Source organism: Sinocyclocheilus grahami, unplaced genomic scaffold, assembly GCF_001515645.1.
Source record: "Sinocyclocheilus grahami isolate Dianchi unplaced genomic scaffold, SAMN03320097.WGS_v1.1 scaffold453.1, whole genome shotgun sequence".
Classification (NCBI taxonomy): domain Eukaryota; kingdom Metazoa; phylum Chordata; class Actinopteri; order Cypriniformes; family Cyprinidae; genus Sinocyclocheilus; species Sinocyclocheilus grahami.
Window position 1 is genome coordinate 1,018,233 of NW_015505632.1, and position 27,562 is coordinate 1,045,794.

The 27,562-nt window shown below is 35.6% G+C and overlaps 1 protein-coding gene across 1 annotated transcript in view; it reads right to left on the reverse strand.

Annotated features, from left to right (window-relative positions):
* LOC107552547 (E3 SUMO-protein ligase PIAS2-like) overlaps positions 1 to 6,197 on the reverse strand; it is a 10,801-nt gene extending 4,604 nt beyond the window's left edge. The window contains exons 1-8 of the mRNA XM_016234445.1: positions 6,170 to 6,197; positions 4,302 to 4,770; positions 3,517 to 3,604; positions 3,369 to 3,419; positions 3,150 to 3,240; positions 552 to 686; positions 340 to 445; positions 137 to 210 (exon numbers count right to left, since the gene is read on the reverse strand). Of these exons, the coding sequence (XP_016089931.1) occupies positions 137 to 210; positions 340 to 445; positions 552 to 686; positions 3,150 to 3,240; positions 3,369 to 3,419; positions 3,517 to 3,604; positions 4,302 to 4,770; positions 6,170 to 6,193 (1,038 nt within the window). The 5' untranslated portion in view covers positions 6,194 to 6,197. The remainder of the gene's footprint in view (positions 1 to 136; positions 211 to 339; positions 446 to 551; positions 687 to 3,149; positions 3,241 to 3,368; positions 3,420 to 3,516; positions 3,605 to 4,301; positions 4,771 to 6,169) is intronic.
* Between the last annotated feature and the right edge of the window lie 21,365 nt (positions 6,198 to 27,562).

Below are 27,562 nucleotides of genomic sequence, written 5' to 3' on the forward strand. Positions count from 1 at the left end.
GGGGTGGGGGGGTGGGTGGGGGGGGGGGGGTGGGGGGGGGGGGTCAGACAAAAATATATTTTCTTACCATATTACATCAGCACACTAAACAAAAACTGTTATTTAAACTGACATTTATGAGTCAGCTGTAACTTACAGGGCACATGAGTGAGACTCGTAAACTTGTTGTGGCGATTTCACTGTCAGGGTCTGCCGTGAGTTTTTCTTTAACTGTTACAATAGTGAAGAGAGGGTGGATTTAGTAAACGACAACAACAAAAAATCATATTCATATTTACAATTAAGATGTCATGAGTATCTTTTTTTCCTCCTTTATCAAAGAGGGAAGTGTTGCCTTACTTAAAGCTCTGGAATGGTCAGGGTTTCTGATCCCCTTCATTCTTAATCTCTGTAGCAACAGTGGAGAGGTCAGCTGCCGCACCAAGTAAACTGACATGGAGTATGTCTGAAGAAAACAAGAAGTACATACAAATGCTTAGTATATAGAAAAGTCTAAAGCAATGTTAAAATCTGAATGGATGAAGTAACAGGTATAACAGGACTTCACATACCTTTCCTATTTCAGGTGCCCACGTGACTACTATCTGATTGGGTACAGCGGATGACAACCTGACCAGCGACGTGATGTTCAGCGGTCTGCCGGGTCTTTTTTGCTCCACACCATTCTTAGGAGGTGGTGCATAGCCCTGTGCGATATCAGATCAGCAATTACATGAAGGTTTGAGGTTTTTTTTGTTTTTAAGAAATTAATATTTATTTAGCATTAAACTGACAGTAATGACTTTTACGTTGTTACAAAAGATTTTTATTTCAAATAGATGCGGTTCTTCTATAGGTCACTATCTCAAAAAGGCTTTTAGTATGCAGTGTTTTTCATCCCTTTAAAAAAAAAAAAAAGAACAACAGCCATTAACGATATCAGATCAGCAATTACATGAAGGTTTGAGGTTTTTTTGTTTTTAAGAAATGAATATTTATTTAGCATTAAACTGACAGTAATGACTTTTACGTTGTTACAAAAGATTTTTATTTCAAATAGATGCGGTTCTTCTATAGGTCACTATCTCAAAAAGGCTTTTAGTATGCAGTGTTTTTCATCCCTTTAAAAAAAAAAAAAAGAACAACAGCCATTAAACCTTTGTTTGAACAAATGTACAAATTATAACTATTACTGTCATCTTTCAAGTCATCTGCAATAAGCAATGTTCCCTTTAAACTAATAAATTATGCATTACATCAGTAATCTCTGTTTTTGGGGGAGGACTGAGAAAATTAAGCAATGATTTATGCAATTACCTATTTAAAGGATTTAGTCTGCATAAATTTGTAAATATTGTCTTTGTAATCATCCAGTGTTGTATTGAGATCATGTTAAGTTAGAAACAGTTCAACATTTAAAATAAGGTCTCTATGCTCTGATGAACAAAAGAACATCCTGCATGAACTTCCCACAATAAACTCTAATCATATTCATATTCGTATTCATACCCCCTCATTTTTTTTCACGTTTTTGTTATATTGCTGCCTTATGCTAAACTGCTTTAAATTACTTTTTTTCCACATCGATCTATACTCCATACACCATAATGGTAGAGCAAAAAACAGGTTTTTAACATCTTCGCAAATTTATATATAAAAAAAAACTTAAATTATTCCATTGCGTAAGTATTCAAGTATTCATCTGGGACAGTTAAAATTTAGCTCAGGAGCATTCATATTGCTTGTAGATGTTACTACACATCGAGTGAAGTTAACCTGTGGCAAATTCAATTGAAATGATATGATCTGGAAAGGCACACACATCTTAATAAAAGGTCTAACAGCTGATAATGCATATCAGAGCAAAAACCAGGAGAGGTCAGAAGAACTGCCTGTAGAGCTCAGAGACAGGATTGCGTCAAGCCACACATCTGGGGAGGAGATGGAAAAAAATTCTGCTTCATTGAAAGTTCACAGAAGCATGTAGTCTCTGTTACCCTTAATGGAAGATGTTTGAAACAACCAGGACTCTTCCTAGAGCTGGCCAAACTGAGCAACTTATGGAGAAAGGTTTTGGTTGGTGTGGTGACCAAGAACCTGATGGTAACTCTAGTTGAGCTCCATGATCATATGTGGAGATGGGAAAAACCTACAGAAGGACAAACACCACTGCAACACTCCATCGATTTGGGCTTTATGGCGGTGTGGCAAGACTCAATCCTCTTCTCAGTGAAGACACATGAAAACACACTTAGAATTTTCAAAAAAGCAACTAAAGGACCCTCAGACTGTGAGAAATAATATTCTCTGGTCTGATGAACCTCAAGTCCAAGCATCATGTTTGAAGGAAACCAGCTCTGCTCATCACCTGCAGAGTACCATACCAAAAAATAAAGTGTGCTGGTAGCAGCCTCATGCTGTGGGGCTGTTTTTCAGCGGCAAGGACTGAGGAACTCGTCAGAGTAGAAGAAAAGCTCAATGCACAAAAATATTGAGATAGCCTTAATGAAAACCCAGGCCAGAGCACTCAGAACCTCAGACTGGGCAGAAGGTTTACCTTCCAACAGGACAATGCCCCCAAGCAAACAGCAAGAGTCAATTATAGACAACTGTGTGAATGTCCCCGAGTGGCCCAGCCAGAGCCTGAGCTTGAACTCAATCAAATATTTCTGGAGAAACCTGAAAATGTGCATCTGCCCCATCCAACCTGACAGAGCTTGAGAGGTGAAGAGAAGAATGGCAGATAATTGCCAAATGCTGATAAGCAAAGCTTGTCGCATCAAACAAAAAAGACTTGAGGCTGTAAAGGTGCTTCAGCTAAATATTTAGTTAAGGGTATGAGTACTTATGCAATGTACTTATTTCAGTTTTTTTATTTTTAATTAATTCACGAAGTTGTGACAATTCTGTTTTTGCTTTGTCAATATGGTGTATGGAGTGTAGATTGATGTGGGAAAAAAGTACATTTAAGCAGTTTAACATAAGGCAGAAACATAAAACGTGAACAAAATGAAGGGGTATGCATACTTTCGCAAGGCACTGTAAATTAGCCTAATAACAGGACTGCGTTGTTCTAACAAGTTATATATATCTTATAAGAAGTATTTGGGTTGGGAAAAAACACATTAAACGTGGGCTTAATGAAGGTTAATTACAACAGGACTACGTACAGGGAGGGGAAAGAGCTTCCCATTGACTTTGATGCAGAGGCTGTTTGGATAATTGTCCTCTTGTGGACAGCTGGTCTCTGCTAGACAAAACCTAGAATCAAAACAAAACATAACCTTTAGTCTAAAATTGGAATTATGGTGACAACATCTCTGTACATGCAGCTGAACTGGATAAACAATGACAGTATTGTAAAAGCAACACACTGAGTTGGCGCTTACCGCAGTTGAATTTGAACCATGTAGTCCCTTCTTCCACCCGGAAGAAAGTCCCTATGCAAAAGTGTAACAAAAACAAAGAACCAAATCATACAAGGATAAAGAGACAAGTTACATTAGCTAAGTCGCATTAAAGTCATTTAGTTCTTACCGTGAAATGCAAACTTCTCTCACTTGTTGTGGAGTCAAAGCAAATATGAAGTACTTTTCATGATGAAACCTCTGACCAGCATGGGTCCCTTTAAAACACAAACCCGTCAAAAGGGGTGTATAGTTTTAAACTGGAGACACATGCCAACAGGAAATTATGTACAACCCAGCTGTTGGGGTAGCGACTGGTTCACATACACTATCGTTCAAAAGTTTGGGTTCGATTTAAAAAAAAAAAAAGTTTTTGAAAGCAGTCTCCTAATCTCACTAAGACTGTACTGATCAAAAATACAATAAAAATAGTAATGATGTGAAATATAACTTTTAAATAACTTTTTTTCGGTTCCGTTTTCTATTTTAATATATTTTAAAATGTGACAAAGCCAAATTTTCAGCAGGCATTACTCTAGTCTTCAATGTCACATGATCCTTTGGAAATCATTCCGATATGTTGATTTGGTGCACAAGAAACATTTCTTATTATTCTCAATGTTGAAAAGAGCTGTGTTGCTTAATATTTTTGTGTAAAACACGAAGCTTTTTTTTGTTCAGGAATCTTTTTGAAGAATTTAAAGATAAAGAACAGCATTTATTTCAAATCGCAAACTTTCATAACATTCTAAATGTCTTTACTGAGAACTTTTGATCATTTAATGCAGGCTTGCTGAATAAAAATCTTAGCCTAATTAAAAAAAATAAAAATAAAAACTTTTGTAAAATAAAAGCTTCATTTTTTTTTCTATTTCACCAAGCATGGAAAAATCCAAACATTTCTTATAAAATTACCTAAGCTTGACGGTTTGATCAAGATATCCAGCACATCGTAAAATGGTTGGGACTTCATCTGCACGTCCGGGTGGACGGGGGCCATAAGTGGTGTGGCCTGCTGCATATTCATCATGGGCTTCGATTCATGAAACACAGGTGAATCGCAGCTCACCAGGTGCTGCTGCAGGAGGTCTGAATGGCCAGTTTGCAGAGGAAGATCTGAGCTCACAACTGTGGCACCGCTGTCTATTTGAAAGTAGGATTTAATGCTTGACTTCAGAGCCACCAAATCCTGAAGACCATCAAATGTCCGTGGGTATCTCCGACAATACAGTTCCTTTATTTTGATCTGCACAGCAGGACTACAACCACTCCTGAGTAAATGCAAAGCCCTCAGCAGAAGTTCATGCTTTCGACCGCTCTTATTCCTTCCAGCAAAACCTAACAGTACCTGGAGCTCTGAGACACGGAAACTTGATACCATATTCTGAAAAAAAAAACAAATCCAGACAAGCAATAAACACTTTGCCATACCAAACATGAAATGCAAATGAACATTTTTGCAACACAAGTTAGTAAGAGAAACCACCCTCTATGCCATGCTGACAAGCTTTACATTTAATATAAGAATTTCCAAAAACATAAAAATCTGTGCATTAATAATCAACATGGCATAAGCTGGTGGATTATGGTTACAACAGATTTTTAAATAACCAAAAGGTGTCATTTGAAAGCAGCTTAATTAATAAATAATTATGCGTGAAGTGAGGTGACAACCCACCCAAATACACCCATTCCAGAAACCCCAGAGAAATAAGAAAATCTCAACTGACCCTTCATTACATGGTCCATGCTTGATTGTTCTTACGTGTTAATCCTTTTTTCTTTAAAAATCCTTAACAAATGACCGAAATGCATCTAAAATGTTGAGAATAATTCCAAGACCAATTAGATGAACATCAAGAGAATAACAAAACACAGATGTTCACTTTGATCCAGAGAGAAATGAACTGAACTGCTGGGGGAAAAAGCTTAATTTACAGTTAAGAAGGATCATTCTGAACACTTTACAAGACAACATAAATCAGTCATACAACGGCAAGTATAACAGCACACAAAAGCTTTCCTGTGTCTAACACACGGGCTATTTATTAGTGATTGTATAGCTGCTGATGCTGAACTGCAATGCATTCGATTAAACTTTAGAAAGATGATCTATGCACTAAGTTAGTCAAAGCTGTTATCTTGAGACAAATGTGAGGGAGAAAACACTCACAGTGACAAGGCCACATTCGTCGTGTTTGCTGGCGACCCACTTGCTGGCTTGTAAACAACATTTTTAAGGTGTTACCCTTTAATGTTTACTTGCCATTTTAGTATTAAATGTTGACTTATATTTACACTCACATGCACACTGGTCTATATATCGTTTATCCTTGCAAACACAAGTTATAAATCAAACTACATCTGTGGGTACATATAGACATTGTCCATCGCTGTCTGACGCTAGCTAACAAAAGATCAGCCAAAACAATTCGAGCAGTGAAGAAATTGAAACGTAAAATCTTTTTACCTGCAGCGAACAGTCGTCAGTTCAGTTAGGCATTATAATAAAGCGTTTTCATGCAGTAAAAGATGGCAGTAAAAGCAGTGACATGTTTGTGTAGCAGATCGTGAGCTAAAAGAGTAGCTGGTTGGTGGCTAACAGGCTAAACACAATCCGTCTAACGGAGTGATGGGACGTTTTAGTATTAACTATTTAAAAAATCAAACCCATGGGTAGCAAACCGACAGGCAAAATGGAGTAACAAACGGTAACTGCAAAATGTTTTTTAAAATGTGAAAGTCGCAAAGAAGTAGCCAGCTATCATTGCACTTTCGCCTACCCGTAACTCCTCAATATCCGCCATTTTCTGGCTGCTCTCATCGAGATGTTGGGTCACGTGACACAGCCTGGGTTAAAGGGGTCATATCATACATTTTTGTATTTTAATTTTTGACCCCGAGGTCCACTTATAATGTTAGTAAAGTTTTTTCTTATAGCCATATTTCGTTTTCTATCACCATTTCCCACGCTTTCATTGACCAATGGAATTAAACGTTTCTTTGGTCTACTGTGCCTTTAAGAAGTTCTACTGTAAAGTTCATATACAAGAATTCCAGTGATTTCGGTGCGATGTTCACTTCTCAACACTCCTCAGAAAATTTCTAAGGGGGCCTTAAGATGACTTAAAATGATTTAAAATAATAATAAAATAAATAATAAAAAGATTTAAAAGACAAAACAAGTAATAACATAAGATAAAACAACAAAAAAATCAAGATGTTTATTTTAATTCACCCTTACAACAAATGTTTTTTTTTCTTTGAAGAACCAAGTTCCTAAAAAAATTGGATAGCCTACATGAGGTAGCCTAATAATACAGACTAGACTTGGAAAAGTCATGAAAATTAACAGAATCTGTATTTTTATTATATATTTTTATTATATAAATATTCGATAATTTGTTCCTAGTTATGTCAAGATCTAAATTGTATCTGTTAGAAATTGTGAGTAAAAATATTTTTTATCATTATTGAGTAAATCACAAACTGGAATAGTCATAAGGGCCTTCGAATATTGTTGTGGACAGTGTGTGTGTGTGTGGGGGGGTATTATTACACATAAATGCTGTTTAGAAGAATGAGTTTTTTTTTATGTGTAATATCATTCACAAAAGAATGATGAGGAAAGAAATTTGGTTTTACAGACAGGTCTGTCTCACATGCCAGATTAAAAGTGTTTTCTAACCATCTTTATTGCTATTCTTCACAGTCTTGATACAAAGAAGAGTATCTGAAAAGAAATGCACATTTTTCTGGATAAAGTTTGGTTTATTTACTTGCAGATGCCAGTGTTACAAGTACTACACATCTTTACATACCAGATTAGGATTAAATGTGTAATATCATTCACAAAAGAATGATGAGGAAAGAAATTTGGTTTTACAGACAGGTCTGTCTCACATGCCAGATTAAAAGTGTTTTCTAACCATCTTTATTGCTATTCTTCATCACAGTCTTGATACAAAGAAGAGTATCTGAAAAGAAATGCACATTTTTCTGGATAAAGTTTGGTTTATTTACTTGCAGATGCCAGTGTTACAAGTACTACACATCTTTACATACCAGATTAGGATTAAAAAGATGATTTTGAAACACAAAGAAAGCAAGTGATTATAATAATTATTGGAAGATTCCGATCTGATATTATTCTGACATTAATACTATTTTCCAACTCAGAATTCACAAGCATTTCAGATCCTGAAAGAACTATTGAACATGAAATGCTAATTTTCTGAATGACAGTTGCAGCCTGCTGTCCAGCAGGTGGAGCTCAGGGCAAATATATGCTAACCAGGTTCTGATTATTGCAGAGGTGTTCTTGTTCTTTGTTCCTCATCAGTCCTCTGTTACCTCTAATGCTAAACTTTGGATTCTGGTTGTAGAGCTGGTCCTGGATCAGCATAAGAAAGTACCTTATTCCTGGAGTAAGCTATAAACTGGTGAGTATAGTGATAGTCTACAAAACTTGCACTTAAAAATATGTTAGTCATATTTATGAGATGAAAGAGATTACTGCCATGTTTGCATTTAAATGTTTAAATGTTATGTTTGCATTTGTTTCAGAATTGTTGTTCCATTTGTTTATGTCCAAATCACTGTACATTTCTTTTGGGCCATGTTCCATATTCCATATATATATATTTAGATTAACAAGAATCCTTTTGAATATCTGAATGTACTTTCTCAAAAAATCTAACAATTTGCTGACAGAAAGACAATTAGAAAAGTAATCTCTTTCTAATATTTCTGAGATATTATATGTATATACAGTATATATATATATGCAGGGATTGAAATGAACTTTTTCACTCACCAACCAATTTTGCTACTAAATTTTTAAGTTACCGGCCATTCATAACTTCTACTAGCCAAAAAAAAACAAAAAACCCCCCCCAGAAATAAACCAACAGCTTGAGGCTGTCTACATTGAACTTGACAAAGCGACCGCTGCAAATCATTTTGTGTCAGAACAAGGGGTGTGTGATATTGGCAAATAATAATATCTCAATATTTTCTGGAATTTTATCGATAAAGATAATTAGACCATATTTTGCTGAGTGTGTTATTGTGCTGATATCTTAAGGACTACCGTGGACAGCTGACTCCTAAAGTTTTTGATATATTTCATATTTTGTGCGGTCAGTTCACAGCAGTGATAGAAATTAAACTTTTCCAATAAGTTTAAATTGATTTTTACCTTTTATGTGCATTTTACCTTTTATAAAGCAATTTTTTCTAAAAGTGTGCATCATCTTTTGAGACAAATTCTTACATTTAATCAGTCAATTATAATAATAATACATTTAGGCTGATACTAAACAAATGAAATCAGTATCAACAAAATTCATCTTTGCAGAAGTTCCATACGAAGTGGCATTTAGATGTATTTACACATGTTAATGCAGCTTAGAGGGACATGGAATGCTTTAACCTGCAGTTACAGATGCATAAATAATGTTTTGATATTTGAAACATGAAATTGTGAATACTGATATTTGAAATAATTTAAAAAATGAAAAGATGCATTAGATGTAAAATTAAAACAATTAAAACCGCCAGTAGGCAGCAGCAAGTCACTGTTAATAAGTGAGTCATTGCGGCTGATCCGAATCATTTAAACGGTTGACTCATGATTCAGGAACAAGACACCTCATGTTGGTCAGACACGCAAAACAGTGCTGTGGCTGTGTTTGGAATTAGTTTTGTTGGCGAAATAGAGCAAAAGCAGGCATGGTGTCTAAAACTTATTGTTTATTGAACTGTTGTATAAAATCAATTCACAAATCACATTTGTAACCATGCTGATTTTTTATTTAAAACGGCACTCTTCGTGTGATATTGATTAACTATATGAAATTATATAACTATATACATTTTCTGCCCCCTTATCTTGAATTATGTGATCATTCTTAATGCATATTAATAGACTGACTCATGCACTGAAAGAACGCACTCTAAATGCCTGCGTGCACCAAGTTAATGTAGTTACTTATGCGGATGCGTGCACTCTGTAGGTGTGTTTTGTTTGGTGTTTGCAATATTCTCGATAATGTAATGAGTTCAGTATTTGCGCTAAACCTGCACAGATTTGGCTTGCACGAACTTCCCCAAGACATTAATGAGTGAACATAACTTACAAAAAGTAACCCGCCACATTGGCTAGTGATTTGACAGCGTTACCCGCCACAGCTGATTTTTACCCGCATTTGGCAGGTTAGTGTGGTGGGCATGAGAATGTAAGTGAAAAAATTAATTAATTAATCTTTCTTCCTTTTCTTCTCATTTGCTCTATGGAAGCAATAATATTCGTTGTATCATCGATCGACTGCTTTTCCCTTTGGAGCGTTCACCTGTTGGGGGAGGGGGCGCGCTGCTCAGACAATACAGACGCTGAGTATTATTCTGTGTTACAGGTATTTACAGATGGGTCTAAGGAGCCAGAGTCTGGGAGAACAGCAGCAGCCGTTTATATTCCTACTTTTAAAATAAAAATGGCTAAAAGATTATCAGATCATGTGTCAGTTTTTACTACTGAATTATTAGCTATCATACTAGCTCTACAGTGGATCGAAGAAGTTCAACCAGCTAGAACTGTGATATGTACTGACTCCATGGCTGCGCTCACTAGCCTACTAAGTGGTAAATCTGAAGCTCGGCAAGACTTAGTATTTGAAGTTTTACAAAGTTTGTTTAGAATAAGGCAGTTAAGGATAGAGGTCAAATTCCTCTGGGTGCCTGCACATGTGGGTGTGGATGGAAATGAGGAAGTAGACTTGCTAGCAAAGAAAGCATTAAATCATACACAAATAGAAATTAAGTTAGCTTTAAGTAAAGCTGAATTCAAGAGAGTGATATCATTTGAAGTAAGTAAGAAATGGCAACAGTTATGGAATAATGGGTCTAAAGGAAGACATCTTTTCCAGATTCAGGAGTGTGTTGGAAATGAGAGGAAAAGATACAGAAATAGGAAGAAAGATGTCATCTTATCAAGACTAAGAATCGGACATACAGCATTAAACTATAGTCTTTATAAAATAGGTAAGCATGAATCGGGAAAGTGTGACAAATGTGGAGAATTAGAAACAGTGAAACATATTCTTTTTGAGTGTTCTGCATATGAAAGGGAGAGATTTCAATTAATTCAAGAATTAGGTTGGCTGGGAGTTGATAATATTTCTTTAAAAGTATTGTTAGGAAATGGGTCGAGGCTATCAAGAGTGCAAGAAAATGTGTTTAAATACCTGAAAAACAAAGAATGCATGTTTAAATACCTGAAAAACATAGGAACAATAGATAGAATCTAGGGGTTTTTTTATTTTTATTTTTTTATTTTTTTATTATTTTTTTTTGTCTTTTTATTTGTGGTTGGGGGGGGGGTTTACTTAATTATTATTATTATATATTTTTTTCTCTCTCTTTTCCCTTCTGTATTTATTTCTTCCAAATTTATGCACACTCCACACTCCAGATCAGTAGGTGGCGGTAATGCACCTTTTACATGCTAGTAATGGAGAAAACGTGGTCATACAAATACTGCATTTAGTGCAGGAAAGATGAATGTATATTTTTTGAGAATTAAGTGTAAATTTGTGTTATAAAAGTTTATTAATCCGTTGATATACATTCCTGTATTTGAAATATAAATCCCTGGTGAGTTGTTACAAATGCGTACGGGAAAATGTATAACCGTTAATTCAATCGAGTTTCCACAATGTGCATGTTAAAGTGAATATATCCTACTTCTAACTAATTAATAGGACTAAAGTTTTAGAAAGGCCATCTGAGAGTGATTTTTTTATATATATATATATATATATATATATATATATATATATGTTTTATTTTTTGTGTGTGTGAACACATTTACTTTTGTTAACAAAATGGACTGATCTGCTGATAACAAAGTATTGAAATGTATCTTGCTATTTTGTATAGTAAGCACTAACTTTATTCATATAATTGTTTGGTTATTTATTTATTATTTTTCTACTTTGTTAATACGGGGTGGGGAAAGAAAATACATAATTATGTAATTGTTTGACATTTTTTTTTGTTTAAACATGTTTGAAAAATGAATAAAAAAAAAGGTGAATATATCCTTAAGGTGAAATTGTGAATGTGAAATGCTGTGAGATCTTAAAGACATTAGTTTAAACATGTTTGAAAAATGAATTAAAAAAAGGTGAATATATCCTTAAGGTGAAATTGTGAATGTGAAATGCTGTGAGATCTTAAAGACATTAAAAATGTGTTAAAAGGGGTATTAAATCCGGAAATACTTGTATAATTCATATATTTAAATTGATGTTGTAAAAAAAACAGCTTCATTCATCTCATAGTACTGTTAAAAAGAATGTATTCCATGTATATTGAGTAACTAAGTTGATCTTTTATTGATTTGTTATTGGAGAAACTGGTTAAAACACTTTATTGTTGCTCAGACAATACAGACGCTGGCAGTGAGAAAGCAGCTCCGTGTCCTGTTCATTTTATACACATTTGTATCTCCCCTTATCAGGCGGTGAGTGTTCAACATTGGTGGGTGTTAATTTCAAACCCTGTATGTGTATATATATATATATCTCTTTAGTGTCTGCTAAATGACTAAATGTAAATATACTGTATATATGAGAAATGGCTTAAATTGTCATGGCTGAAATGGGTTGTTAACTTATAATAATAAAAAAGGTCAAACCATTTGCAAATCATTTTACAGTCTTGTTTGTATTAGTGTGGTGGCCTCACAGTTTCAACTTTCAAACGTTTACTAATTGTATACCTGTGGGCTAACCTCAGTATCATTGCTCAAGAGATTGATCTTACACATTTACATGTCCATGGTTAGTTCAACTGCCACATCATTGAAAACTACGTTTGGCCAGGTTCCCAGAGAAGTTTGTAGAAGTGCATGATATCTTTAGTGTCTGCTAAATGACTAAATGTAAATATGAGAAATGGCTTAAATTGTCATGGCTGAAATGGGTTGTTAACTTATAATAATAAAAAAGGTCAAACCATTTGCAAATCATTTTACAGTCTTGTTTGTATTAGTGTGGTGGCCTCACAGTTTCAACTTTCAAACGTTTACTAATTGTATACCTGTGGGCTAACCTCAGTATCATTGCTCAAGAGATTGATCTTACACATTTACATGTCCATGGTTAGTTCAACTGCCACATCATTGAAAACTACGTCTGGCCAGGTTCCCAGAGAAGTTTGTAGAAGTGCATGTATTTTTGTACCGAAAACGTGTTGTTTAGTACAGTTTGACCCATAAATAGACATAATTGATGACAGAGATGTACTCTAAAAAACGATTTTCCCAGTAATGACATACATAATGTCAATCAAAACTTGAACGTAACACAAATATGTCGTAAATAACACCAGATATCACACATGTACACAATATCAAATGACAACAGTTAACGCTAACGTGAATTTTCAACCTCAGTGAATTGCTTGTGGAGGCAAATAATCCTCAGCATCACATTTGTTCATTTCATGACACATTGGCATGAACAACCATTTTTTTAAAGTAAATCTTAACTCATGATTTATGGATACTTTTGACTGCTTTGTACTGTTTGACAAATACAAGGTTAGCCTATATATTTGTGACTGAAGAGGTTGAAGTGTGTTGAAGTGCATGACCTAGGTAAAGTGCCCATGGCACCTAATTACCCGCCTTTCCCACTTGAGCAACCTGCCATAAGAAAACACTCACTCATACAGACACATAAAGACCTGCCATAGGAAAAACACACATACAGGCACACAAACACCTTAGCCTTTATTAACCTTAGCTCGTGTTATTGGCAGTACTAGACAGAGACAAGACCCCAATTACTGTTGAAATCAAAGTTGCTACCGCTAAAGCTGCGGTTGAAGCGTGTGGAGGTTCAGAGTGCTGGAGTGGCTTGTTAGTCCGCTTAGTGCTCGTCCATTGGGACTCTCCATTTCAAATACCTGTCTCTCGGAGCATTGTTATTCAAATGGAAAATCGAAAAGCCCAATGTTGCTCTGGTCATTCTGTCAAGTACACACCATGCTGTGGGCAATGGTTAACGGTAAATTGTAATTTAGAGTCAAGTTCAAACATAACACCATTTGTAAGTTTGCCTCATGGTCTTGGACAGTGTTGCATCATCACATGTTAACTAATTATAAAAACCTAAGTTGACTTTATCCAGTTGTCCACTGACCATATACACGCAGAATTAATTTTTGGCATCTGTTGAGATGAAAAAAAACCCCATAAATGACTGTGTTACTACTAATTTTATAAAGCTCTGCCTTTTAATCTGTGTATAATAACTAATCCTAACCTTCTCTTTAAAATGAATGGATGCATTAATCTGATGTTTCCAAATTTAAAAAGCACATTTATTAATACTTAGTGCATCTCTTGTTGAACATGAGACTCTTATCCATCGTATTCAAGTATTAATACCTAAAGCAATATTACAAATCAGTCAGAAACTGTCTAAAATATGTCTCATCTTGTATTTATCATGAAGCTATGTTCTTTCGGGCCATGCAACGTCTGTTTCCTCCCCGTCTACCTTTCTTTAAGGATTTTCTTTTTACCTGTTAGACATTTGTTTATCCTAACAGTTAAGCTTAAACAAATCCAAAACCAACTTTAAGCAAAACAAACATGGCTCAAGTGTAAAATACACAGATTATAATCTTCCAAAACAATGGCAGGTTATTTCACCGTTCCGAACTCTAACAGTTTGAGGTGTGCTTAATTTGATAATATGATATGAGTGGGAGTGTGCTGCATCGTGACAATAGCATAGTGCAATGCCTTTAGCCATTATTCACAACACAGCAGGGCATGTGGCTCTTATGAATGTTACATATTACAAATAATAAAGATACACTTTTCTATAAAACATTATTATTATTATTTTGATAGAAATAACAAAATGTTATTAATGTGAGTGCAAAAATATATATCATCCAAACCATGTCTCTTTTACCCAAAAAATAAAAAAATTGTTCATGTCATATAGTCAGACTGACTATAAACAAACAAAAACTTTTATCCTATCTATCTATCTATCTATCTATCTATCTATCTATCTATATCGCGTAACCAGACCTTCAGACTGACGGCTGAAGGTCTGGAATCCATGGCAGCTTTCATTGGCCAAGGCCTGCCCATGAGGAGGTTTGACCGACATGTCAAACAACCAATCACTGTTCCTTTCATTCAACGTCACGTTTCAGGGAGTAGAAATGTCGCCACAATAACAGACCGGTGTGTAAAACTCTCGGACGTATTTGAAAGATTCTGTGCTGCAAACTTTAAATATTTCCCACACTTTTGAGAATCCAGCGTTTAGTTGATCCTGAAACGCACTCGTCATCACAGTTGTAAACATGACGGCTTTCTTCTTTCGTGAGGGGGTTTGGCATCACGGTATCTTTGTTTCCAGGCGGAACGTTAAAGAACGCGACACACACGTCTCCCGGAAATCCTGTATAATCTAACCAATCCGATGGCGACTTCGAAACACCTGAAGTATTTCCACTTTTGTGTTCCATATGCATCAGACATTTAGCCAGCAGTCCATGGGCGTGACGTCTGAGGCTGAGACTACCAAAAAACAAACCTCAATAAGCTTGCAGGCTTATGTTTTAACTGCTAGAGAGCAAATGTTGGCGGTCTTATGCTGCATTCACGTCGTGTCAGTGATTTCGAGACAACATGTGACGTTCTACTTGGAGCCGTTCACACCCTTGGACTCGGACTATCGCACTATTATTGCCTGAACATAGCGACTAATGAATCTGAGGTGGTGGTACAAGTCGTGGCTCTCAGAAAACTCCCAGTTCATAAATTGTAATTACAAGTTCTACGAGGACGTGGAAGGCTTTTTACAAGTTGGTATCACGGTAATTACGATATGGCATGAACACAGCTTTATATTTCCTAATATTCACTGTCATTCATGGCAATGCTGTGTCTTGGACTATTGTTTACAAATGCAAATGGCGCCATCTTGTGTCCTAGTTGTCAATGTTGCTAAGTCTGGGGGTTGAAGCGAACCCCCTGCCCCCGCCTTCCGGAAAAGCGAATTTGATGCGATTTTGATGTGAATAGCCATTTCCCTCGGAACGCGATTGGACTAGTTTTGGTCGTGATTTGGCTAGTTTTGAGCACCGACCCTTCACAAAATCCCGCACTCTCTAGTTACTGTTGCTATGTCCGACAAGGTATGCTGCTTTCACACTACACATCATGTTCTCACACAGTAAAAAATACATCGCAGAGCAAAGAGTAAACTGACAACATGCCGACAGACAAGACAGAGCAGGTTACTTCTGATATAACAAGATCTCAGCTTTCAAATTTTGTAATGTTTTAAGAAATTCAACCAGTAAATTCCGTTTTGTGGCTCTTTAATATGTCATGAGTCAGACACTGTAGCGAGTTCAAGCAGCATGTAAACCAATGATCTTTTCATATTTACTTAAGGCATGAAATAAACATGAATGAACATCATTTTATTTCAACTGCGGAAAGATGTTAATACACATTTCTCAAACGTAGTAAGGACATTTGTTAAAATGGTCCATGTGACATCAGTGGTTCAACCGTAATTTTATGAATCTACGAGAATATTTTTGTGTGAAAAGAAAACTAAAATAACTTTATTCAACAATTATTTTCCTCCACGTCATCCTAGAGCACCATTTTGAAGAGAATCATGAAGTATGAGCATAATTTTCCTGCACGTAAACAACAAATGCACGTGGTACAGCTGACGTTGAACATGCATGCACTGCGCCTTTACATTTAGAGGAGAGCACACACATGCATCATGATACTCTCCAAAATGGCACCCTAGGGTGACGCGGAGAAGAATTGTTGTATAAAGTTATTTTAATTTTCTTTGCGCACAAAACATTATTCTCTTAGCTTCATAAAATTACAGTTGAATCACTGATGTCACATGGACCATTTTAACAATGTCCTTACTACCTTTCTGTACCTAGATTGTGGTAGTACACTTGCTGTCTATGGATGGTCAGAGAGCTCTCTGATTTCATCAAAAATATCTTTATTTTTGTTCTGAAGATGAACAAAGGTCTTATGGGTTTGGAACAGCATGAGGGTGAGTAATTAATTACAGTGGTGTGAAAAACTGTTGGCCCCCTTCCTGATTTCTTATTTTTTTGCATGTTTGTCACACTTTAATGTTTCAGATCATCAAATAAATTTAAATATTACACAAAGATAATGCAAGTACATACAAAATGCAGTTTTTAAATGATGATTTCATTTATTAAGGGAAAAAAGCTGTCCAAACCTACGTGGCCCTATGTGAAAAATTAATTGCCCCCTCCTGTTAAATCATGAAAGAACTGCAATTAACCACATTATTTTAGAAAGCGGAGTTAAATTTCTTTCTTTATTTATAAAGCCATTTCTAAGGCTTTGGGACTCCAACGAACCATGGTCAGGGGGCCAACACTTTTTCACACCACTGTGTATAAATAAATATCCCTTTAAGTCCACCAAAGTTAATCCAAAGCATTGTTGTCATGGTTGTCAGATTATGACGCATGTCGCTCTGTCTCTATAGAATAACCAAGATGTGTCACTCGTATAGTTTTAAATGGGGAAAAATCCAACGCTTAATATGGCTGCTCAATCGCAGGAAGCCCCGCCTTCTGAATGAAATAGTCCATCGCTAATCAGTAAAGTAAATGCGTCACTGCAGCTGCCATTAAGCCCCGTTCACACCAAGGATGATAACTATTAAAATAACTATAAAGATAACAATATTAGCATCCACACTAGTGGACGATATCATCTGTTTATTCTAAGCGCACACTCGTCTGCCGCTTTAAATTCTCGAGCTCGTTATAGTAGGATGGATTTTGATTGACAATGTTTGTATCGTTTATCAGCTGGAAAAAGACGTTCGGAAAGTGATTCCAATGATATCGTTTCTCTGTGCCTTTATCGTTATAACTGTGGTGTGGACTCTGCTATTCTTTAATATTGAGAATGATTTTTAGAACTATATCTTTATCGTTATCTTAATAGAAAATCAACAGCAGTACAGAGTATGAAAAGACAATGCAGAAAATCTGAGCGGATGTAGCGGAAGACGAAACTTGAAATTCACTATAGCATCTATAAAGACAGCCTTCATGCTTTCAATGTGAAACTAGCCTCAGCTAGACAGACCTTCTTCTCAAACCTTATAAACGGTAACTTAAACAACACTCGCACTCTTTTTGCTATTGTTGTGAGACTAACATACCCCCCAAGTCAGATTCACAGTGAAATGCTCTCAGACAGCAAATGCAATGAGTTTGCTTCCTTCTTTTCTGAGAAGATCAGTAATATCAGAAAGGCGATTAACACATCCTCAAGTTATGCAGCGGTCAGACAGATTCGGCCACAATTTCAAAAAGAAGTTAAGATGTCTGTTCTTGAAGCAATTTATAGTAACATTTTGGAAGAAATAGTACAGCACCTTAAATCGTGACACACTTCCCACATCTTTTTTTCAAAGGTGTGCTTAACTGTTTAGAAGCAGATCTCTTAGAAGTGGTGAACACCTCACTTCTTTTTGGGACTTTTCCAAACTCCCTGAAAAATGCAGTTGTTAAGCCCCTCCTGAAAAAGAGCAATCTTGATAACACCATATTGAGCAACTATAGACCAATATCAAATCTTCCTTTTATAGGCAAGATTATTGAAAAGGTAGTTTTTAATCAGCTGAACAACTACTTAAACTCAAATAGATACCTGGACAGTTTTCAATCTGGTTTCTGACTGCATCACAGCACAGAGACAGCGCTCATTAATATAATAAATTATATTTGAAAACTGGGTCGGACTTTCTGGGATGGTGCTCAAAAGGTTCAGGTCATACTTAGAAGGGAGAAGTTATTATGTGAGTATAGGTGAGCATATGTCTAAGTTGGACGTCCATGAAATGCGGAGTCCCACAAGGCTCAATTCTTGCACTGCTCTTGTTTAGCCTGTATATGCTTCCACTAAGTCAAATAATGAGCAAGAACCAAATTGCCTATCACAGCTATGCAGATGACACCCAGATTTACCTAGCCTTTTCTCCAAATGACTACAGCCCCATTGACTCCGTCTGCCAATGCATTGATGAAATTAACAGTTGGATGTGCCAAAACTTTCTTCAGTTAAACAAGGAAAAAACTGAAGTCATTGCATTTGGAAACAAAGATGAAGTTCTCAAGGTGAATGCATACCTTGACTCTAGGGGTCAAACAACTAAAAATCAAGTCAAGAATCTTGGTGTGATTCTGGAGACAGACCCCTTAGTTTCAGTAGTCATCACAAAGCAGTAACTAAATCAGAATACTATCATATCAAAAACATTGCAAGAATTAGATGTTTCCAGTCAAGACTTGGAGAAACCAGTAGGGGCCTTTATCACCAGCAGGGTGGACTATTGTAATGGTCTCCTCACCGGCCTTCCCAAGAAGACCATTAGACAGCTGCAGCTCATCCAGAACGCTGCTGCCAGATTCTGACTAGAACCAGAAAATCTGAGCATATCACACCAGTCCTCAGGTCCTTACACTGGCTTCCAGTTATAGTTAGGATTGATTTTAAAGTATTTTTACTTGTTTATAAATCACTCAATGGCCTAGGACCTAAATACATTGCAGACATGCTCACTGAATATAAACCTAACAGACCACTCAGATCATTAGGATCGAGTCAGTTAGAAATATCAGGGGTTCACACAAAACAAGGGGAATCCGCTTTTAGCTATTATGCCGCCCGCAGTTGGAATCATCTTCCAGAAGAGATCAGATGTGCTAAAACATTAGCCACATTTAAATCCAAACTCATATGTTTAGCTGTGCATTTATTGAATGAGCACTGTGCTACGTCTGAACTGATTGCACTGTATTTTATGTATAATAATTTTCTATTCTTAACGGTTTTCATTTCATTTCAAATCAATTTTTTAATCATTTTAAATGTTTTTAAATTCCTTGTTTTATTGTTGTGATTATTTTTTATGATTATTATACTTCCTTTTATGTAAAGCACTTTGAATTACCATTGTGTATGAATGTGCTATATAAATAAACTTGCCTTGCCTAGTTATCGTGCTTGATGTGAACGGGCCTTTAGAAGTCCCGGTTGCTATAGAAACAGTTAGCATTCTGAGACGTGCGCTTGGACTGCGCATGCGCACTGGCTGATCTAGCCTAAAAATATAATTTTATAACGCTATTTGAGCAAAAGAAACAACGTTTATAACACGGTTGTTGTCAGATTTGATTGGCGATTTCAAATATTAAATTTAATCGTAAGCTTAGTGAACAGTTTTGGGGAATTTGATGCTTCCCCATTCAAAGAGAAAGGAGCTGCACTTTTCAAAGATGGCCACCGAGAGAAATGACTTGTCTTAGCAGTCAGTCAAGTTTGCATTATTTAGTAAAGTGATTTCCACTTTAATTAAAAAATACATAACAAACAGGATTAATATAACCATTTTAAAGAAAAAGGGATGTTTTGTTATAGCCTTTGGAGCAAGGGTGCCGCCATCTTGCAGTATCACCGCGTGTGACGTCACGGGGTTGGTTCGTTCCGTTGGCCAGTGAAGTAATATAAGCATTTCTTTATTTTTTGAACACGTGAATGTTATTTTAAAACATCGATATTTTGGTTTTCACCATAATTTGGATGAATATTCAACAAATATCAATATCTATATCACATCATCTAGGCCTATATTACGAAGTTTTGATTATATTCTATCCCAAACACTGTTTTCATAAGGCGAGGCGAATGTGATGTAAACAAACAACGCTTCAAACAGTATCGTTCATGTGGCACCTTGTTATGTCTGACCTTTCAGACGTATTTGCATTACACTAGCTCGTCCGCCAGTATTTGTATGTAACACCTGCGAATGTACCTGCTGTTAGGACAATGCAGTGTTTAATCTGAATGATCGGGCTAGTGCTGCTTTATCACTCTCACATGTTTTAAGCCTTGTCAGTTTAAACATGAAAGCGTTTTAAGCCATTCAAAAGCGAGTCGGCACGAAAGAGATTTCAATGCGGTAATCACACGCACACAAAAAGCGCTTGGCTCGGATCGCACGCGAGTACCAAATTGAGTCCCTTCTCTTGTCTGCTTGAGCAAATGCACAGAATATTCTGTTAATGGTTGTTTTGACGAGTAATTTGACTGACTGCTTCACTTCCACTTTAAAGGGACTTTGGTTAATCTGATTTGTTTGTCGGGCAAGCGTTATGATTGGTCAGATTCGGCGTTATCAGAGCGCCTGTCAATCAAGCTCTTTGCGAATGGTCAATTGGACTGGTTTTGTTACGCAGACCTGGCAACCCTGTCAGTTATTGGATATGAGGAAAATGTCCTCTATATATACTTCTGTAATAATGTTGCAATTTTTTGTACATTGGGATGGATGGACATTAGGTGAAATAATCAAATAATTTTAATTCATATTCAGATCAATAAGTCCACCTGATTATTTATGTAGCCATGAAATAACTGAGATAATGTGCAGTAGCTAAGCCAGTCATTCTTGCAAACTTTTGTGGAAAAAAGAGGGAATTGCGACTTTTTATCTTTTTATCCTTACCTTTTTATAAACTTTCTGACCCAATTACCATTTTTGCTCAACTTTATTCAGGATGATGCTTATTGAGCGAAAATATATAATCTTAGTCTTTGACTAATTGTTTGGCTATGCCGCAAAAATAACGATCCGCTATCGGAACTGCGCCATGAGTGGGATGCTGTGTTGTTGACCAGTCGGAAGTCAGGACTCAGGACCAGAACTACCCGTTTTATAATGGTGAATATAAACTGTTTTAATAAATGCTAAGTGATATTATGCATTGACGTCAGCTGCTGGACTGACAATAAACCCACCATTAAAATGGCTCTTTTGTAATGTAGTAATAGGGCAGTAATGTTGCACAAAACTCCATTTGTAAGGCAAAACAGAAAAATAAGCAAAGACTAGCGTGGGCCAGCTGTGTTTGTTGGGATGTCAGCATGTTAGTGGCAGCACATTCATCATTGTGCTGCATAGCTTTGGCTCTGCTTTGTGTGTTTTGGTGAATTTGCATTCTAAATGTTTCATATTATCTTCACAAAAGCAGGTGCAGCACTGGCATTGTAGGATTCGAACACCTAGTCTCACAGCAAGCAGACGGACAAAAAAGACGTTGCCTGTTAGCCTTTTCAGTGATTTCTCTCTGTTGATTTGGCACTCAGAAACAGCGTGATCGTCATTGGCTTCTGATGTGATGCGCGACAATCCGGATGACAATGGAAAGCAGAGCCATACATATCCACATTGACAATATCAACAGGGCTTTTCTCTTTGTTTCAGAGTAATGTTTGGTCTACTCTAAACAGCCCCTGACTTTCTCAATAAGCCATGAGAAGTCGTTTGTTATATTGCTGAGCTCTGATAAATTGTTAAATTGTAGCCTAGTGCTCTGATAAATCGACTCGGTGCAAAACATGCCAACAAAAACTAATATAAACGCTGCCATAAAACACAATTTCTGGTTACACTTTATTTGAAGGTGTCCTTGTTACAGTGTAATTAAATTACATTGTAAATACATTTAAGTACTGAGAAATATTAATTAACTACATGTACTTACTATCCTATATGGTTAGGGAGGGTTAAGCCAGAGCCAGAGATTGTCTTACTATATAGGGAGAGAGCGTCTGTATTACTTAATAACGACATTTTTCATGTTTCCTTAACATGTTGAAGATTAGCAGATAAGCTGTCGATTCATTAACTGATTAGCCGTTTCCTCTAAAAAGCTGTTTATTCAGCGTAGTGAAGCCTCTCCTCTATTGACATCCATTAAAAAAAACGGCCTCTGGTCTCCTTTCCTACAGGTATAAGTATAAGTTCTTTGGTGTTAGCTTTAGCTGTTACGCTTTTTTGGCTAATGGTTGCAGGCTTGCCTTCTAGGTTTGGCTTAGGGTTACTTGCATGTAATTATGCATAATTCATTGTTATTATAATAGTAAGTACATGTAACATGTAACAAGGACACCTTAAAATAAAGTGTTACTCAATTTCTTATGTATGTATTTAATACAAAATACATTTAAATACATTTTTATTTGTTACAAATGTGCACAGAATTAATAAACCAAGAAATGCAGAACTAAAAAATTGTCATATATCATTTTATACAATAAGGACGCATAAAGCCTGGTGTCAGAAAGCTTTTGGTTGAGTGATGTTTGTTCAGTAAAATCCACCATAGACCATTATCAGTGGAACTACAGTAATTAATACATGATTTGTGTATTGATCACATATCCAGTTTCCATAGCATTACTTCCTATGGCAACCAGTGGTTTTGTGGCAAAACTTCCATTTCTTTCCACACAGAATATTTCTGATGGCTTTTAAAGTACCTCCCTGACCATCAAATAGTACATTTTATAAGGCTGGTCATGGACCATGACCTAGATAACTGCCTGAGGAAAATAATCCCATCACAATGCATTAGTGCCCGATGAACCCCTGCTTAATGAGAGGAATGCACGACCCTTCCCCCACTAACTTTCATTCTTATGTCAACCTACAAATAGATGGACATCCCATCAGTGTTCTTCTTAGTTGAAAAGGTCTATCAGATGAAGAAAAACGTCTGAGCATTTCACACTAATAGAAAGAGTAAGTGTAATGGCAATACATATATAAAAGGCTCATTCCTGGGATTTGGTAACATTTATATAGCTACATATGATTAATTCTCTAAATACCCCACATCATTAGGCACATATCAAACCTTCAAAAAAATATATATTTTCCCACCTTCCCAGGCGTTAACAACCTTTTATTATTTTCATTTTTTTTCATATTTAGACACATTTTTTTTCTCAACCCCATAATGGATAAAATGGGATGTCAGATAGTAATCAGCAAGAAATGCTTTCATTCTTAATTGTCTTCCCTATATTTTTCCAAAAATATTAATGTGACAAGGTGTGATGAGGTTGAAGTCTGTAACACATAATACATTGCCTTCAGTTGTGTTTCTCTCTCATATCGTCCCCTTATTTTTGGATCAACATAAAATCTGCATGGCCAGCATTGTCTTTCTGCTGCAAATGTGGGTGCCATTTCTGATGTAGTATGCTTGTGAAAGTTTAAGTGGACGTATTACATCATAAATTCTATTTATTACAAAAATATGAGTCGTCATGAATTTGGTAAGTATGTATTTACTGAAACCATGACTATTTTATATATATTTTGTAATTAAAATGATTAATAAATGAAGTAAATAACTCAACACTTTCACAAGTTTGCAACCCTGTAACAATGAGAAATATTTGTGACGGGGTTGAGGTTTTTCACTCAAAATGGCCACTGCTTCTCATGTAGTTTGGAAGGCAGACCTTATATGGCAGCAATAATCTAAGTGCACTGTGTATACTTGGGGATTAAAATAACATTTGGAAAAATAATTTTTCATCTTAATTTTGTGTGAGAGGGTTGAATTGTTAAGCTTGACGGTACCCTTCCTGACTATAATATGCCTCAAAAATATGAATAAAAAGTATGATACTGCTAACCATTTTCTGCTGAATGATGTCATTTCTGGTAAATGTCACATATGAGCTGAGTCTAAATTATTATGGGCATATAATTGTTAGTGTGACAGGGTTGAGTTCAGACTGAGGGACATAACTTTAAAGTCTGTGTTTTTTTATCAAATATCTTGCATTTTTTTTAGAAAAATATTCTTCACAAGGAACACAAATAAATGCATACATTATTGCCAAAAATCACAGACACTACACACATTTTGTTAATAATTGTCAAACTCAGTGAAGTGCCTCAGGGACATGACAAAATGCTCGGTTTAAGATAGATATAAGACATTTATTTTATGCTAAAATGTTTTAAAATGCAAAAAATATTGTTATTTATTATAATGGGTATACCAAAGTATTGCGAAAAGCTTCTTACTATTAATTTTGGTGAACCGCCACTTTAGAAACTTTAAATATTATTACAGAATCCCAGTAATGACCCATGATCATTAAACAAAGAGTTTTACAAAAATCAAACCAGAAAATGGAACTGCAAATGTATTATAGGATAAACAGATGTGGAAATACATTTTATACTTATTAATCATTATTATTAAAGTTATATTTATGCAGTAATTTCCATACCACCTCGGAGGCGGAAGCGTTTAGTATATTGCACATAATGGATCGTTCTTCTCAGGTTGCTTTTGAAGTGACACTCCCTTTGAGCTTTTGAGTAGCCCAATAAATTTCATTGCTGACTTCATCTTACCACAACCTTAGGCAAACCTGGCAAAAGATAAAAGCCATTTGATCCAGGATCAGCAAAAAAGCTGATACCAAATATCACTTTGCCTGAAGGTTTTTGTCTTTAAGGTACAATGCCATTGATATGTAAAAAGAAATGAATACATTCTCAGAGATCCTTGATGAAACTGGTCTGAAGGATGACTATCCCTTTTATAGGAAGTTGGAACTAATATTTGCAGCGAGTTGTACATATTAAGAACATATCTCCTTACATAAGCATATACAGTGGGATGGGAGAGAGCAGTCAACACATCCATGATCCTTCAGGATCCACTTGCAGTTGTCAGTCCATCTCATTTGAATGGAGCAGGACTTCAGTGTGACGAAGGTGGAAAATGAAAAAGAAACTACTTTTAATAAAGAAAAATACAAAAAACGCTCAAGAAAACTGAACAAAACCAGAAAAAAAAACAAAGACCAGAACCAAATAAACAAAAAAACACAAGGGCTAGCTCAGTGCTTAATCAACAAAGAAACAGACTAAAACTAAGAGAGGTTATGACACTCAGGAACCAGACATCAACATAACGTCCACAACAGGACACAGAACATGTAATATGTGACATTCAGAAACAAATCTTTCTAATGTTTTGAAATCATTGGTGGATGTTTAACATGTTATAAATTGGTCTATATAGAAGTTATTATTATTTATCATTACCAGTTCATTCATGCAGATAAAAAAAAGAGTCAAATAAAAGTCAAATATGCCTCTGATAATAATAATGATGGCAGTAAATTTGTTACAGTACAGTCTCAGATTACAATACATAATGACGAATAGATACGATTTTATTGTTCTGCACTAACATAAAATGTCTTTTTTTCTTCTATGAAATCACAAATTTGTAAGCGAATTAATCAGTATTCAGAACATGATACCTGCATCACTGGTATGCTGTGGTTGCTAATTGGTATTGACAGCACAAAGCCCGAGCTCTTAGATCAGCGGAGCTAATCATCTCGTGACAGCCGTGAGCTGATTCAAGTGTGGAATACTGCTCCTGAGGTCAAAGTTCAGCGCTCAATCAATGGTCACCAGGACAGCAGAGGATCAAAACAGCATCTGTGGTGTTGTTTCTCTTATCAATATCAGCCAGTGAATAATAGTGTAAACCCAGAGAAAACAACCCAAGATGTAATGAGGTGGCTTCATTTGATTTAGGTGGCTGAGTTTTCCCTTTTAATAAGGAAGACTTATACCTAATAATACAAATCTTCATTTGACTGTGCTGTCCGTGAATGATAAATTGTCATATATTATTAATTGAGGTTGTTCTCTTGCTAGAGCAGAAGTTCAGGCACTAAAATTAAATGAGACGATAGGTAATATGCAGTCGGATTAGATGTTCTCACATGACCCTGATCTATTATAATGTCAGTAATACTGAAAAACGCAAAGAAATGATATTTCTTTATATATTACAAATCAATATATTGAATTATTTAGTGTATATTTAAAATATACAGAAAAATGTATTGTGTTATCAGTGTTAGGAAGGTTAATTTGGAAATCTAATAGGTTACAGATTACAAGTTACCCTGTTTAAAATGTAATGAGTAGCGTAACTATTTCAGTTATTTTATTAAAGTAATATAACCAATTGCATTTGATTACTTTTCTAAATTTCTAATGAATGTTTTCAACTGTTAATCATTTTAAAACATTTAAAGCAGGCCGGGTTAACCTTACAGTAGTACTCATTGTTGATTACTGTCAGACTTCCAGAATCCTCTTCACTCGAATTATGTCATTTTAAAGCACAGCCACCACAAAATTAGACTTTAGCACACCGCTTTTTACTTTGAGATCTCTGAGGTTCAATACAGATTTAAAATCATAATCATAGTTTAAAAATAAAAAGCCAAAATTCTAGTATAATAGTTATGATACTGTTTTGGAAATCAAATCTTTGCATAGCGATGACAGGAAACACTGGCATCTAACAATACCTTGGAAAAAAAGTTCATCTTGAAAAAAGTATATATATAAACCTAATTAGGAAATAAAACGGTTATCGAATATGCATGTGTCCAAAACTCCTGAAACGTTGATGTCTCATGTTTTTAAGTAGTCGATGCAATTTGGGAAACAAATCAGTCAAATCACATACCCCCTTTGTAATCGTTTACATTTTCATAAGTAACTGTAATTTAATTAAATGTTTTCTTAGTAACTGTAACAGATATCAGTTACATTTATTTTGTAATTAAATTACGTAATTCTGTTACAAGTAACTAGTTATTCCCAACACTGGTTATTATACATGAGGAACTGCCCTTTTCCATATATTGATAAATATATGAATATATGTGCTATATTAACATATGGGAATATTCAATATATGTACACAATTATGAGAAAAATATATATTGTGAGTGATATTGCATTATCTTTTCCAGTATATTCCCATATATTTTAGTTTCATAAAGGAGGTGGCCTAAATTAAATGATAAATGTATTAGTTTGATTCATCTTTGTTGTGGAATCTGAAACTTGAAGTATAACAAGGCAAAGTATTACTTCACAAGTGTATTCAGATAATCCCATGTTATTCATTTCATACTGATGCCGTAATTATATGGACCGAGACATTTAATTGGTCAGGAAAGTTTTTAAAGTTCAAAACATGATTTCAACAATACAATACTTTTGGTTCCAATACACTCTGGCCTCATAAACCTCCTTGTCTACCTGTCCTGAACTTGAATTGATGGTCTCCCTGACTTTATAGTACCTCCATTGATTGTGAAGGTGCTTGTCAGTGATGCATAAAAT